We start from the raw sequence: 17,065 nt of genomic DNA, 5'->3' as shown, positions 1-17,065 counted from the left end.
CAGTAATGTTATGAAATTCCTTACAGAAACCCCTGAATTTGTTGATGGGATAGACCCATATACACATATCTCATTGTTCTGATTACTGTTAATCCTGAAAAAGAGATGTTTCCAATGTTGTTTATCATCCATTAAATTATAGTTAAACAGAATACCGAGTGGTTACACTGAACTGTATCTCTGTAAACAGCTGTCAAGTAGACTTTCTCCCTCATAGAATCAAAAGATGTTATAAATTATATAAAATTTAAATAGAACTAAATATACATTCATATAAATAGTTTAGCTAGCTTTGACTACTAGCTATAAATACCGGCAGTTACATTACTTGTATTATATGCTATGAACTAACCACAAGGTAGTTGTAATTTTATGATGCAAGTCAAGCATATGTAGCCAATAGAATTGCAATCTTCCATTTTTAGGCTCGAGCCAATACCAACAACAGCTTCCATTTATATAGTGTCTTTGTAATAAAAACATTGAGGCACTTCACACAAGATGCATGGAAAGCAAATGCAGAGCCAGGAAAGGATAAGGAAGGTGACCAAAAGCATGGCCAAATAGATGGATGTTGAGGTTTTAAGAGGAGATGATGGATTTAAGAAGAGAATCCCAGAGAATAGGAACCAGGTCATTTTAAGTCCCTGTCTTTCATTTCAGTGTAAAATTAAAATAGCTGCCAAAATTATTCATAATGGTATGACCTGGTAAGATTTAGCCAAATTTGGTTTCCAGCCTTTTTGTTAGTAGCAAAAACAAAATCAAGTAACATTTATCTATTTGGCCATCACATTGTTCAAATGTTGGCACCTATAGCACCTGAATTAATCAGCATCCCCCCCCCCCCCCACAAAAAAAAAAGAAAATTGTCTATTAGCATCACTGTTGCTCAGTTTAGGGCACAGTAATACAGCATCAATCATCCTGATTCAGCAATTAACCACCTTGAGCAACAAGTTTGATTTTGAAGAGGTTTCACAGTAATTCAGGATCTTGCTTAAGATACAGTAAAATGTAATGTCCAAAAAGAAAATACCAGGCAGCAAGGATCATTCTGAAGGCATATAAATATATTATTAATACACAAATATCAAAGCTCCCAAAATACAGGACAGTGGGATCAATAGCTGATAATGGTTACTGGTCCACAATAAATCCACAATTAGATATCTAAAATGTACTTGCTGTACCTTGAACGCTTGTTGGGAGGCTTCTAAAAGGCCTATACAAGTAATGATCTGCATGTGGCATTCCATTGTCAAATGCATGGATCTCAATCTGGCAGATCGAAGCTAATTTCAAGCCCCATCTTTTATGTTCATGAGTTATTAATCTGAATTTCTTTCAACAAACTATATCGCAAGTCATTTAAAATAAGTTAATTTACAAGTACATCGAAGATTTGATAAATATGAAATTGCAACTTAACTGATTTGTAACAGTTAGTTTGTCAATATTGTAAACTGAATAAACCTAGTTATTGTTAGCAATGTACAGTCTCCACTGTACTGACTGTAGGCTTGCTTCCCTTCTGACCTAATCAGTTAATTGCAACATTTAAAAATTATTTCCCTGCAAACCATACTAGGGTCAGAGTATAGGGGGAGGAAGTTTGGTCCTTGTATAATGTTTGTAGTCAATCATTTTTAATTTTGTCACCATTACACCAAACTTCATTCCCTGCAGTTAAATTTTAAAAATTCCATTTGTGACACATGATACAACAGCATTGTTGTACACTGTGTTGTCCTGGTCTTGAACAACATACTGGTCAACTTCACCTTTGTGAAAATGTAAATATCATAAGGAAAGCCACACAAGTGTGTTGCCAATTAGCAAATTACCTAATAATTCACAGGACAGTAATATGCCAGCTGTTTGAGCTTGATGCCTTACTGCCTTGTAACATACTCTTAACCATATATTCTTACATACTCCTATGAATTAGGCTTTAAGAATTCAGCACTGCACTGATAATTAATGCCAATTGGACATTAATTGCTTATTATTCATGTTTATTTTCAAATAAGATTGCTCAATCAGATTAACGGAACACACCTCGTGCTGATTTTTCCAACAGAATATATTTTTTCCCAGGAACACTAGTTCTTTTAACTTTTTTCCCGACAGTAAAAGAGCATCGAGATCATGTTCACATTGCATCCTTTTACTAATGGTCATCTCCACCCATGTTAGCATTATTAGAAATTAGTCATGTTTAGATTTTTGGTTTCTATTACCCATTCATAATGCTCTCAGGTATACCTATAGGCAGGGTAAACTCCGCATTAAGAGTTCCTCAATATGTTAAATACGGGAATTGCATTGGTTAGAAAATGGATCTAATATATTTGTAGGGAAACTAAGGTATTCCCAGTTTCCAGATAGTAAGAGAAATTTCTACCAGGCAATTAGAATATTTAAAATTGGAGTTTAGCCATTATTTGCTTTATATACTAAAGTAATGTATTTTACTCCGATTATGCCTGTGCCAAATATTCATCTTTACTATGCAGCTGCAAAGTTGTAGTGAATGATCATGTTCAGTGATGGAAATTCAATTAAAAAATTTTAGCATTTCGCGTCAGGGGCTGTGAAGCACGGAATTCATACCCGACAAATATTAGCTCACATTTTGGCTCTTTGGCTGAAGTCAGTGCATGCATTTTAGACTGCTAACTGTGGAAGAACTGACTTATTATAATCTTGCAGAACACATAGAGTTTACATCAGTTAAAATAACCCAAACTTAACATGATCTCTGAAGGATTAAGAGTATAAAAGAACTTTGCCTATCCCTGTTGCAATGTAAACGTGACATACATGAAACAGTAATCCTTCCTGCGTCATCTTGCAATTACATACCATAAAAAAGTAGACTTTTTATTTGCCCAGAGCTCATTCTGGATAGTCCACTATAATTTTGAATCATGTATTAATGTTGTAACAGAATAGTTTACCTTTTAATAAAATAAAGAAGGCTCTATGTCCCAGTGTAGCCTCTGTTAAGGGTTTTGGGACATCATATAACTGGATGAGACCAAACTAGTCTGGATCACTTATTTTTTTTTAACTAATCAATAAGCAGCTTTGCTACTAAATTTTTACAATAAATTTCAGTCTCTTGTGTTGAATAGGATTTAATGAAATGAGTGGAATAAAAAGTTTGTACACAACTGAAAACTGATTAATCCCAAGTAGCTGCATCACAACAATTACTGCAGACACCATAAATTATTCCAAATTTTCTTTATAAAAAAAAAAATCCATCACAATCAACCTCCTCCTCCCCACCTCTACAAAAAAGTGATCTCGTATTAAGCCATTGTGCCAAAAAATGTATTGATGGTGCTCTTAAAAAAATATTTTTACATGTACAAGTTCAGGATGCCACTTGCAGGCTCTGAACAGCACTGCAGCTGTTTGCAACGTGCACAGTTAAGGGCTCCTGTGACTTTGGGTGCACTTAGGCTACCAGCAGAAATGTTAACAATTCAATAATTTATTTAGAATTTTTTTCCAATCCTCATCTTTTTTAATCTTTCTAAATTGTTTGGTTTCTGATTCCAGGGATAAGAAACTCTAGTTATGAGGAGAGATTCAGAATACTGCAACTGTTTCCACTGTAGCAGAGCAGTATGATTAGGCTTCGATTAATCAGCAAAGACACAATGGGACTAATGGCCTCCTTTTCTGTTGTAAACTTGTATGGCCCTACATGAAGTATTTCAAAAGGGCACAGTTGACATGTTTTAGGCAATAAAAATATTACTGCAACAGGTGAACTGGCACAGAAACATAACCTGGCTCTTCATCTCCAGCCCACATTGATGAGAGTCCCTTCAATCTGTTGGCTATGTGAAATGGACTTTGACCAACTCAATCCAGTTTCTTTTGGATGAGTATCAACAGTGAAAAACTGCTTTTAATTGGATACTAACTTGGCGATCTGTGGGAAATAGAAAGCAATACAATATGTTATTCTGAGAGGCAGCACAATATGTGCTTCTGAGTTTGGGGATAAGGCACATTGTTGCAACAGAGTAAAGGAAGCATTACTCTGTATCTAAGGACATTATACTTGAGCTGAGAGTGCTAGTTGATAACAGGGTCTGAAATGAGAAAGTGATCTATTTCCCAGCACAGTCAGCATTCATTTTGCTAAGTTGACATTATAACCCTCTGCTATAAAGTGGCCATATTTGACAAGTTGATACATTTCAATTTTTGTAACATAGTTTTCACATTTTACTTAAAATTAGTTATACAAATTATTAATACAGATGCAAAATTATTTCCTGTGCTCTACAGAAAAAAAAAACAGGATAAAATGTCTTGCAGACCTTGTAATACTGGAGATGGCACAACAAGAACAGCTAATAGCGGTTGTCCATACGCTGGTAGGAGCGCCAGGACGAGTGGCTAAAAGTAGCATTTGTTAACTGACCCATCACATCCGATCGATTTGTTCACTTGCAGTTGACTCAACTTAGAGTGTACCAGGCGAAGTTGTAACAAATAATAAAGTTTAAATTTGCTATGATATCACTGCATTTTCACAATCCTTTACTGTTCCTTTTTAAAATGCATTCAACAGTCATTAAAACATAACCGCAAATATTAAAAGACCTATAGCTTTCAAATGACACAATGCTGGTATTTCTTTCAGATGTTAGTATAGTAAGTGCAAGAAATCATGATCGGTGATTAAATTGGAGTTTAGTCCTGCATCAAATGGAACATTTTCATGACTAAGAGTAAATGTGAATTAAAAGTTAACTTTAGATAGCTAAATCTTTAAAAGAGTTCAATTGTCTATATCTGGGAGTGATCTAGACACAATGGTCCTGATTCATCCACTATTTCAATGAGACAGGTCCAATTTTTTCTTACTAATCTTTAAGATGGAGACCAAAGCCCAGCAGTCTACAAGAGGCAGACAGAGTCTTAGTTTTGAATCAGGATGTACAAGCTTTGACCCAAGTGTTGATCAAATGATATAGTAAAAGTATTAATACACATGCAGCTTGTCAAGTAATTCTAAGCATGGGAGACACCATTGTGTATTTGAACTTGATTAATTAACAGCTCTTCATTTACAGGACTCTGGACTGGAAAATCTACAGACCTGCTTTTTGTCGTACCTTCAGTTAAACTTGGAGAATTGTTACTTGAGCTTCATGTGGCAACATAGGAATCTAATTTCCTATGTACTAACTTCACAGTGGGAAATCATTGAAAGACTGTTTCCTTGGGGATTCAGATATTTTAACTGCTTGTGGACTGAATCAAAATTTTCTAAGAATCTATACCATCAACAGCTTACTGTGTCTTTCTGCTTCTGTGCAATCATAATTGAAAATAAATATATTAGCTTTAGCCTGAATGTAGCAGTCTGAGTGTAATATCTATTGTATTCTGAAGTAGACAAAAGAATGTGGTGAGCATCTCAGGAGGTCTCAGTTGCGTTACACTGGTTAAGGGGATAATTGTTAGTCCTATGAGACACTATCCCAATCATAACGCGTATAAAGGGTGCAGATTTCAGTTCATAGGGATCTTGGCCCGCTCGTGGAAAGTCCCTTTTTGTTATGAGTTATTAGGAGAATGCCTGAATAATAGCTATGACTCAAATGAATGATGAATTTAAAAATATTAAAAGTAAACCTGAGCTCATCGACACAAGTCAGGGATTAAGGTAGTTGTTTAAGGATGTGCCTTTGATTTCCATGAGCTGATCACACAACAGTTGTTAAACCCCCAAAAAGGCATCCCCTTGGATAGTGGTGGATGGGACTATTTAAAATATTAATACTCCTAAAATGAATATTCACAACAAATTAGAAGTGCTTCCAACAGGCTTGTAGCTCATTTTTCTAGTTATTTTGCAATTAAAAAAACTTTCCAAATATGCATGACACTTGCACATATATTTGGCTATGTGGAAGGAAAAACAATCCAAATTTAAGACTTGGAGAAATCATTGACGATCTACATATGTGTCCATAATTCTCAGGCAGCTAATACTCTTTATTGGGTAAAGTAATTTTAATGGCTATCAAACTTGAGTTTAATATTTTCTGTAACTATTAAAAAATAAACCATTTGTTAAATATAATAAACATGAATGAGTGAAGTCTAATGCAATTCCTACTATGTAAACAGGAGTTCAAGAATGAGGGCCAACCTTTTCAAACAAACAACAATTTGATCAGCTCATGGTTTAATCATCCCAGGATTTTTTTTATAAAAACTCTTTAAAATTTCATTTCATTCCTAGAGATTAATTAATTATCCCAGTACATTCTAGGAATATGAGGTAGATAACATTATTCTGGCCATCACACCTCCCCAAAGTTGGTGTGGCCGGTCTCCTTAGCATGCTCCCTAGCCTCTACTTGACCCACCAGCCCCCTTTGGCAGATTATGCATCGCAATGTGAATCTATTCAGATCAGTAAATTGACGCTTTCTTCTAGCTTCATCTGCCAACTCCAGTGCCTGAGCAAGCACAACAGCATCAGCTGTGGAGAATATGGTTTGTGGGGGTGTTTCAGGATCTTCAAACTGTCGTTCTAATGGGTCATAATGGATCCCATCATAAATCAGGAGGACACGTTTTGTGTAGCCTATATCCTCTCCAAACCTGTCTACTCGGACAGTTTGTGTGTCCACTACACAGATCTCACACTGGTAAAACTTGGATAGAATGGAGATTTCAATGGCTCCTCCCCACGTGTCACTCTGTTGAATCCAGTTGCAGTAGTCCCAATTACTTTTTCCCAGTACAGCTTCTGTGTATGAGTTAGGGTCACTTGCCACTATCTGTGCTATAAGGTTCCGCATTTCTGGAGAGCAGGTTGGCTCACAAATACCGCCTTCTGCCACGTAGTGGATGCTCGTGAAGAGACATGAATTATCTGCAGGGACAACATGCCGGGTCAGCTGTGGGAAAGTATCCTTAGAACTTTTAGCACCAAACTTTGACACAGAGGCTTTGGTCTTCAATGCTTCGCTTTCTTCTTCCACAATCAAAGTATCTCCTGTAAGAAAAATACACATACGTTTAATGCAACCTACTAATTACTTTAGAATTGATTCAAGGATTACTGTCACTAAATATTCAAAAGTGTCACAATCATTAGCTTAGTACTCACCATTTACACAAATTGAAAATACACAAATGCGCAGAAAATAAAATTTTATAAGGACTTAAAAAAAAAGGCACCTACAAGAAAATCTTTAAATTAGCATAGCATACTATCGTAAATATTGTAGCTCTCTACAATCTTGTAATGCTGATTATGATGGTTTTTGTGGATTCGCATCAAGATTATGCAAAATTCTGCAGTGACTATTTAACAGATTTGTAATTCATGAATTTTTGCAAGGATTTGGAATATTTAACATGGTTCACAACACAAGTTTATCTTTTTACATATACATTATTAATATATAATTTATATGCATGTGTGCACTTCCTGTTCATCACGCTTCAAGTTCACACACTGCCTAATATAAATGTTTGTATCACACTTAAAAATAGTGCAAAGAAACAAACCAGCCATTTGCAATGTGCAGAAAATCTCTCCAGGAATAGAAGCTACTGGAGTGGTAAGCTGCACACTCGTCTTAATTGAACCTCTCACACAAAAAAAACGGCAGCCTGAATAGCAACTAACATTTGAGTTAATTAAATTTTACAGCCCTAAAGGGACATGCAACTACTTTTACACAGTACAATGTTCCTGCCTCTTTAACACAGTACATCCTTGGTCTTACTGCAAGCCTTGCAATGTAATGTGTGTGTGTGTCTCAGTTTTCCCCTCACAGTGGTTATCCAATCCAGAATATATTAGCCATACATTAATCTTCTTACAATTATCACATTCCACAATAAAAAAATTATAACCAGCATGACATTTTCCCACGAACTTCACCTTGAATCTTTGCAGCCAGCCCAAGAAACTTAATTATTAAAGAGGTGAATGCTAACAGCCAGTCGGCTGACTCTGTATACACCAGTGACTCTGGCTGCCTGATCCCACTACCAGAGCTTGCCCAGTCTCCTGCCCGCTCCCTCCATGCCTTAGGCTCAGCCTACCTCCCACACACAACTGTCAGGCAAATAAAAATATCAGCACTCAACATCAATAAATACTTACAAATAATTAAACATTAATTTAAATCCGTAGTCTAACCTATCATTCTGATTTTTCAGCCTGGTGCCAAAACTTCAGTGACTGCTATGTTATTTTATTTACTATTTTTGTTCTGTTACACATTTGTGTGGGTGAATATTCGCAAATCATTCCGACTTCATGAAGCATTTTCTTTCTCATTTGCAAATGGATGGTCTTGAGATTGAGTTTTTGTTGTTGCTAATTTATTTCATTTACTTTTTAAATAGTATTTGGAGACTGGCCTGGTCAATACCAATCAATGAGCAACACTACAGAACATGTACTCATAATTCTGAAAACATCAAATGAAATAATGCTTGGCTGTGTATCCCAAGTGGACTTGAGAGTTTTGTTTTGCTTTTGTAAATTGCTGATAATCTCCTCCAAAGGCTCGTGGATAAATGTACTGCTCGGAGGGATACTGATGCATAAAAATCAGGAAGTACCAGGTTTGATCCCTGATTTGTGCTGAGTCTACTGATCTCAGTCAGGGTGGCAGGAGGAAGGCTACAATTGTGCCTGTGACCCAGTCTAGGCAGGGGAGAAGGGGCAAGTCATCCACGGTTCCTATCGCAGGCCACTGTAGAGTTGCTGGGAAATACATGTGCATCAATAGGATTAGGCTCATCTATTATGCGCTCCAGTGTTCACTGTCTGGACTCTCCGACAATGACGACTTATCACTTGGGAACGATTCCAGCGGGCAGCAGCACCTATAAAACTATACCCCAGATTGAATGAGTGCCTTTAGAAAAGGGGGGTGGGGGGTGGAAAGAGAAACTGTCCAGCTTTCACCACTCCACAAGCTTGTAGAAATTGTGGTGTGCATAATTAAGCATCTAATTTCATTTAAGGGTCATCATCAATTGCAATAATACACTCAATCAAAAAAAGAGTGAAAAATCACTACTTACATAGTGGACAACTGAATGAAATTTATCCTTTCATTGTCAAATATCATGCAACAGTAAGAATCAGTTACAGAAACATCCAAAATTCTGGAAAACACAATTTTATATCATGTTTTTGGATCAGTAACTAGCAAACAAAGCCTGCCTGGCGATTGCAGGTTGTGTATCACAGATAGATAGATTTTTAACTAATAAGGGAATTAAGGGTTATGGGGAGCGGGCGGGTAAGTGGAGCTGAGTCCACGGCCAGATCAGCCATGATCTTGTTGAATGGCGGAGCGGGCTCGAGGGGCTAGATGGCCTACTCCTGTTCCTAATTCTTGTGTTCTGTACCAGAAAAAAAAAAATTGCACTTTTATCGGAGAATTGCTCAAAAAGCACATAACCCTACTTGGATTTGTCTGTAACTCACTAGAATTTGTTGTAACGGTAAGATAGCGAAATAAATTATGATTGGCATCTCCTTGGAAATAGAATTGAATTTCCCAAACGAATACAATATCATTAGCTATAAGATAACAGACTGACTGGAAAGAGTTGCAAGGATGGCTTTAAACACCAATCTACAAGAGCCAAGCTGCAGCAATTTGCCAATGCCATCTGACCGTGGTACTATTTAATCTTTCGAACAAATTCCAGTCTTATTCTTTATAACAAATGCATAGTTGAAACTTAGAGCTTTTTTTTTAAAAAGATACTTTTTTCTGTCAGTGGCTGATGCAATTGCAACTACAGGTACAAATGGATAGCCAGCCTCCACAACTGAACCATATTATTTAAACTGTGATTGTCTTTTTCCAATGATTCTATTTATTTTTTCAGATTTTGTTGTCTGATCTTTCTGTAGTGTGGAAAGACTAAAACAGACAGAAGGGTCAAATCTGTCCATGGAAGGGCAAGCCAGTTTGAGAACTGTAGAAATGATTGACCAGAGGTTGGACCTCTGGTCTGGGACACTCTGCTGCGGAAACATCCATGGTTCAGCATTAGTTGGGCCTGAGGGAGAGGAGGGTTTTGTAAAAGTTTCAATTGGCTGATGTGGCAGTCAGTGAGTGTGTTCGGTGATTAACTGGAGCGGCTGTCAGTCAGTGAGTGTATTCGGCGATTGGCTGAGGGAGCTGCACACAAGCTGCCAGCATGCACGCACACACACACAGGAGCCCACGCGCAGTCAACAGGTACCGGTAAATGTGACCTCCTGTGGTTCGGAAAATTCTCTGTTCTGGCACCAGTCATGATTCGAGGGTGCCAGACCAGAGAGGTCTAACCTGTAGTAATGGCCAATGTCTGCTTACCTCCTCTTTGAATGAATGAAGATAGGACACATGAACATCAGATTCCTCAAATGTGCTATTCTTACCAAGCTATTAGAATTATTATTGTGTACTTCTAATTTTTCTGGTCAAAGATTAGTGAGCCATTGTACTGGTCTTGTGAACAGCTTGTGAAATTGTATCGGCTACAAGTAAGGAGGAATATGAAGCTGTTGTCCTATTTCATCCACCACATTTAAAACGGTTCACTGGCAGGGAAATTAGATTGCTAGCAATGAAATTACAATACAGTAGAACTGATTCCACCATAAAAATAGGAAGCTAAAGAAAATGATTCATATTCTTTCCAAACATGACGAGCCAATTTTATCCTTGCTTTGAAAGATGAATTAGCACCGTTCTTGCTTCTACGTTAATACTTTATAAAATGTCTTTGTTTCCTAACAATCTAGTGCAAATCCAGGTTGCAGCCCCGCCCCCCCAGGGGGCTGTGAATGCTCAGTCGTTGAGTATATTCAAGACAGATTGATAGATTTTGGGATACTCAAGGAATCAAGGGATATGGGGATAGAGCAGAAAAGTGGAGTTGAGGTTGAAGATCAGCCATGATCTTATTGAAGGCTGATTTCATAAAAGTGGCTCTCACGATGTAAACATAAAAATAAGCAAAATAATTATTAACTAAAAGTGACCAGTTTCAGATTGTGGTATAATTAATTATAGTATCTTTTTTCAGATTTTTCACAAAATCCCTTCCTTTGTGGATAGTGTTGCAATCTAAGACACTTGCAGCTAGAAGACTTTAAGAAGCACCGATTTTTCATTCTTCCTCTCTGCACCATGCCCTCAATATACTTACCAGATTTGATAGGACTATCTTTGAGAAGTATTTCTCCATTACGGAGATCTAGGGAGGATGGAGGAAATCCCACCATGATTTTCTGCAGCGCACATGAAATTCCAGTTAGTTCTTCCACTTTATCTTTCAACTCTTGGACACTGGACACTGAAGTCAGCCCTTGCATCAGGTGGGTTCCGTTCTTTGCTTTACATTGTAAACGCAGCATTGTACTCTAAAAAGGAGAACGTAAATGGTTGACACTGTACAATGAAGTATCCATCTTTAACATCCTTTTCTAATAGATATGGGGCCCAAGTTTCCACACGATAAAAAACGGGCGCCCCTCCGAGCTGGGTGCCTGTTTTCCGCGCCTAAAACGGCGCCGGAAAAAAACCTCGCGATTCTAGAGAGCCCTGCAGCTCCTTGTCTGTTTGGGGCGGCGCCCGGGGGGGGGCGGAGCTGACACTCGCGCCGATTTTGTAAGTGGGAGGGGGCGGGTACTATTTAAATTAGTTTTTTTCCTGCCGGCAACGGTGCGCGTTGGAGTGTTCGCGCAGTGTGAAGGAAACATTGGCACTGCGTTCGGGCCTGCCCGCCGTCTGGAACGGCTTCCTCCCCTCTCCCTCTCCCCCCCCCCCCCCCCGCTGCGTTCGGGCCCGCCCGCCGTTGGGAACGTCTTCCTCCCCTCCCTCCCTCTTCTCCCCCCCCCCCCGCTGCGGTCGAGTCCGCCCGCCATCGGGGACGTCTTCCTCCTAACCCCCTGCCGTCGGGAACGAACGAACGAACTTGTGAGGCTGGCTGAAGCACTTTCACACAGGTAGGAAGATGGTTTATTTAATCTTTTCTTTGCTTATAAATGTTTATTCAGGTTGGATTTATTTGTATAATATTTGTAGAAGTATAAATAAGGATTTATTGTAGAATTTAATGACTTCCCTTCCCCCCCTCCCCCTCCCACCTCGTTCTGGACGCCTAATTTGTAACCTGCGCCTGATTTTTTAATGTGTAGACAAGGTTTTTTCAGTTCTACAAAAATCTTCACTTGCTCCATTCTAAGTTAGTTTGGAGTACGTTTTCACTCTGGAAACTTTGAAATCAGGCGTCAGTGGCCGGACACGCCCCCTTTTTGAAGAAAAAAATTCTGTTCCAAAGTAGGACTGTTCTACCTGACTAGAACTGCAGAAAGAAAATGTGGAAAATTTCTAAGATAGTCCGTTCTCCACCAGTTGCTCCTAAAAATCAGGCGCAAATCATGTGGAAACTTGGGCCCATGCGCCTGATTTTTTAGGAGCAACTGGTGGAGAACGGACTGTCTTAGAAATTGCAATTCTTCTCTTTTTTTTCTGCAGTTCGAGTCAGGTAGAACAGTTCTAATTTGGAACAGAATTTTTTCTTCAAAAGGGGGCATGTCCGACCACTGACGCCTGATTTCAAAGTTTCCACAGTGAAAATGTATTCCAAACTAACTTAGAATGGAGCAAGTGAAGATTTTTGTAGAACTGAAAAAATCTTGTCTACACATTAAAAAATCAGGCGCAGGTTACAAATTAGGCGTCCAGAACGAGGTGGGAGGGGGGGAGGAAGGGAAGTCATTAAATTCTACAATAAATCCTTATTTATACTTCTACAAATATTATACAAATAAATCCAACCTGAATAAACATTTATAAGCAAAGAAAAGATTAAATAAACCATCTTCCTACCTGTGTGAAAGTGCTTCAGCCAGGAAGAATGCTGCAGGCGTTCGTTCCCGCGGGGCGGGGGGGGGGGGGGAGGGGGAGGAGAAAGCCGTTCGTTCCCGCGGGGGCGGGGGGGGGGAGGGGGAGGGGGAGGAGAAAGCCGTTCGTTCCCGCGGGGGGGGGGGGGGGGGGGGAGGGGAGGAGAAAGCCGTTCGTTCCCGCGGGGGTTGGGGGGGGGGGTGGGGGGAGGAGAAAGCCATTTGTTCCCGACGGCGGGCGGGGAGGGGGAGGGGGAGGGAAACGGCTGCCTCAACTTCCTGAGGCTTCCTGCAGCCTTCTCAGTGCTGATGTGCTGATGGCAATGTGCTTTTATTAAAAAAATTTTCAAAAATTAAACAGCTACAAAGAACTACAAAAATGGCCGAGTGCCAATGTTTCCTTCACACTGCGTGTGCGCGAACGCTCCAACGCGCACGCGCAGCGTTGTCGGCAGGAAAAAAAAACTAATTTAATTGGTACCCGCCCCCTCCCACTTACAAAATCGGCACGAGTGTAGGCTCCGCCACCCTGGGCGCCACGCCAAACAGACAAGGAGCTGCAGGGCGCTCCAGAATCGCGCGTTTTTTTCCCGGCACCGTTTTAGGTGCGAAAAACGGGCGCCCAGCTCGGAGGGCGCCCGTTTTTTATCGTGTGGAAACTTGGGCCCAATATGTTTTGGTGATGTTGAGAGAGATAAATATTGGCCAGGACACCCGGGGATAACTCCCCGGCTCTTCTTCGAAATAATGCCATGGGATCTTTTACGTCTACCTGAGAGAGCAAGCGTGGCCTCGGTTTTACGTCTCATCTGAAAGACGACACCTCAGACAGTGAAGCCTGTCCCTCAGTACTGCACTGAAGTGTCAGCCTTGATTATTTGTTGAAGACTGGCGTGGAATTTGATCCCATGGCCTCCTGAATTAAAAGGCGAGAGTGCTACCACTGAGCCACCTGGGCAAAAAATTTCAGATTAACTACGATGCAACAACAAGATCATATTAACAATTTTGATAATTTGTTACAAATTTCAATCTGTTGCAGTCTGAGATTCCTAAAATAAGCAACTACTGTAATTAAAATTCCTGATCCATGGTTGAAAGTCTGGCTTCAGTGCCTTTGCTGATTTTTTTTCCCAATGGAAATAATCAGTCTGTCAACAGTAAAGCTGCTGAATGGGTTAAAAGCATTGTTTTCTATATAGACTAGTTGAGTTTTAAACAAAATGCTATGTGTATGACTTAACTTTCTAGAAATAAAACTACAGTTTGAAGAAGAATACATCCAAAATTCCCTCTAAAGTTAAGGGTATTTTAAAAGTTTTTTGATTTTGTACAATTAGATTGTGTTATTTGTATGGACCACCTGAATAATATTGCTGGTCTACTGTCAGTTTTGTCATGATACAAAATTCTGGTTGCTGTGAAGTATGTTTGTGCAATTTTATTGATTGTGTAAGGTATGATGAGTAATTTGGCTGGTGTTATAGTTTGTAATTCAGGCAACAAGATGGTTTCGATAATTTTGTAAAGCACAAAATAAGACATCTGAATTCTTTTCCCCTAGTTAAATTAGAACCGTAGTCACTCCTTGGTAAATACATAAAATTTACAGCACAGGAACAGGTCATTTGGCCCAACTGGTCTATGCAACCTTGATCAACAAGATAGTATAAAACTAAATAAAAGGGCTTACGCGAATGCAAAAACAGTAGAGATCCCGCGGACTGGGTGAAATATAAAGAGCAGCAATGGGATACAAAGCAAGCAGTAAAAGCTGCAATAATGGATGAGAAAAATTATGAGGGCTATCAAAGATAATAGTTTTTACAAGTACATCGAGAGAAAGAGTGGCTAAGAGTAATACTGTAATTGAAAAGCAAGAATACTTTGTACTGGTCTTCACAGTAGAGGATGAGGATAAATACAATTGATATGAGGAAAACTAGAAATAAATCAAGGGAAAGAACTTACGAGTTATAACTTCAAAAAATGTTGAGAAAATAATGAGACCTGATGGTTTCCACCCCAAGGTATTAAAAGGTGAGGAAATTGTAGAAGCTTTAGTTCTGATTTTTCAAAACTCTGATTCGGGAATTGTCCCATTGGATTGGAAAATTGCCAATGTCACACCATTATTTAAGAAGAGTAGGAGAGATAAACTAGGAAATTATAGGCCTTTAAGTCGAATGTCTGTTGTGGGGAAGTTACTAGAATCTGTTATTAGAGACGCAGTGACTGAGCACTTGCACAAACATAGAATAAAAGGAAAAGGAGGTGGGGTAGCATTGCTGGTTAAAGAGGAGATTAATGCAATAGTTAGGAAAGACATTAAGCTTGGATGATGTGGAATCTATATGGGTAGAGCTGCAGAACACCAAAGGGCAAAAAACGTTGGTGGGAGTTGTGTACAGACCTCCAAACAGTAGTAGTGATGTTGGGGAGGGCATCAAACAGAAAATTAGGGGTGCATGCAATAAAGGTGCAGCAGTTATAATGGGTGACTTTAATATGTACATAGATTGGGCTAGCCAAACTGGAAGCAATACGGTGGAGGAGGATTTCCTGGAGTGCATAAGGGATGGTTTTCTAGACCAATATGTCGAGGAACCAACTAGGGGGGAGGCCATCTTAGACTGGGTGTTGTGTAATGAGAGAGGATTAATTAGCAATCTCATTGTGCGAGGCCCCTTGGGGAAGAGTGACCATAATATGGTGGAATTCTGCATTAGGATGGAGAATGAAACAGTTAATTTAGAGACCATGGTCCAGAACTTAAAGAAGGGTAACTTTGAAGGTATGAGGCGTGAATTGGCTAGGATAGATTGGCGAATGATACTGAAGGGGTTGACTGTGGATGGGCAATGGCAGACATTTAGAGACCGCATTGATGAACTACAACAATTGTACATTCCTGTCTGGCATAAAAATAAAAAAGGGAAGGTGGCTCAACCGTGGCTATCAAGGGAAATCAGGGATAGTATTAAAGCCAAGGAAGTGGCATACAAATTGGCCAGAAATAGCAGCGAACCCGGGGACTGGGAGAAATTTAGAACTCAGCAGAGGAGGACAAAGGGTTTGATTAGGGCAGGGAAAATGGAGTACGAGAAGAAGCTTGCAGGGAACATTAAGGCGGATTGCAAAAGTTTCTATAGGTATGTAAAGAGAAAAAGGTTAGTAAAGACAAACGTAGGTCCCCTGCAGTCAGAATCAGGGGAAGTCATAACGGGGAACAAAGAAATGGCAGACCAATTGAACAAGTACTTTGGTTCGTTATTCACTAAGGAGGACACAAACAACCTTCCGGATATAAAAGGGGTCAGAGGGTCTAGTAAGGAGGAGGAACTGAGGGAAATCTTTATTAGTCGGGAAATTGTGTTGGGGAAATTGATGGGATTGAAGGCCGATAAATCCCCAGGGCCATATGGACTGCATCCCAGAGTACTTAAGGAGGTGGCCTTGGAAATAGCGGATGCATTGACAGTCATTTTCCAACATTCCATTGACTCTGGATCAGTTCCTATCGAGTGGAGGGTAGCCAATGTAACCCCACTTTTTAAAAAAGGAGGGAGAGAGAAAACAGGGAATTATAGACCGGTCAGCCTGACCTCAGTAGTGGGTAAAATGATGGAATCAATTATTAAGGATGTCATAGCAGCGCATTTGGAAAAAGGTGACATGATAGGTCCAAGTCAGCATGGATTTGTGAAAGGGAAATCATGCTTGACAAATCTTCTGGAATTTTTTGAGGATGTTTCCAGTAGAGTGGACAAGGGAGAACCAGTTGATGTGGTATATTTGGACTTTCAGAAGGCTTTCGACAAATTTAATATGCAAGGTTAAAGCACATGGGATTGGGGGGTAGTGTGCTGACGTGGATTGAGAACTGGTTGTCAGACAGGAAGCAAAGAGTAGGAGTAAATGGGTACTTTTCAGAATGGCAGGCAGTGACTAGTGGGGTACCGCAAGGTTCTGTGCTGGGGCCCCAGATGTTTACATTGTACATTAATGATTTAGACGAGGGGATTAAATGTATTATCTCCAAATTTGTGGATGACACTAAGTTGGGTGGCAGTGTGAGCTGCGAGGAGGATGCTATGAGGCTGCAGAGTGACTTGGATAGGTTAGGTGAGTGGGCAA

The 17,065-nt window shown here is 39.7% G+C and overlaps 1 protein-coding gene across 1 annotated transcript in view; it reads right to left on the bottom strand.

Annotated features, from left to right (window-relative positions):
* Nucleotides 1–3,142: 3,142 nt before the first annotated feature.
* Nucleotides 3,143–17,065, bottom strand: part of yod1 (YOD1 deubiquitinase) — a 28,804-nt gene continuing 14,881 nt past the window's right edge. The window contains exons 2-3 of the mRNA XM_070859441.1: nt 11,230–11,443; nt 3,143–7,045 (exon numbers count right to left, since the gene is read on the bottom strand). Of these exons, the coding sequence (XP_070715542.1) occupies nt 6,345–7,045; nt 11,230–11,437 (909 nt within the window). The 5' untranslated portion in view covers nt 11,438–11,443 and the 3' untranslated portion in view covers nt 3,143–6,344. The remainder of the gene's footprint in view (nt 7,046–11,229; nt 11,444–17,065) is intronic.

Source organism: Pristiophorus japonicus, chromosome 17 (assembly GCF_044704955.1).
Source record: "Pristiophorus japonicus isolate sPriJap1 chromosome 17, sPriJap1.hap1, whole genome shotgun sequence".
In the NCBI taxonomy this organism is placed as follows: domain Eukaryota; kingdom Metazoa; phylum Chordata; class Chondrichthyes; family Pristiophoridae; genus Pristiophorus; species Pristiophorus japonicus.
This window is presented reverse-complemented; position numbering and strand designations above follow the sequence as displayed.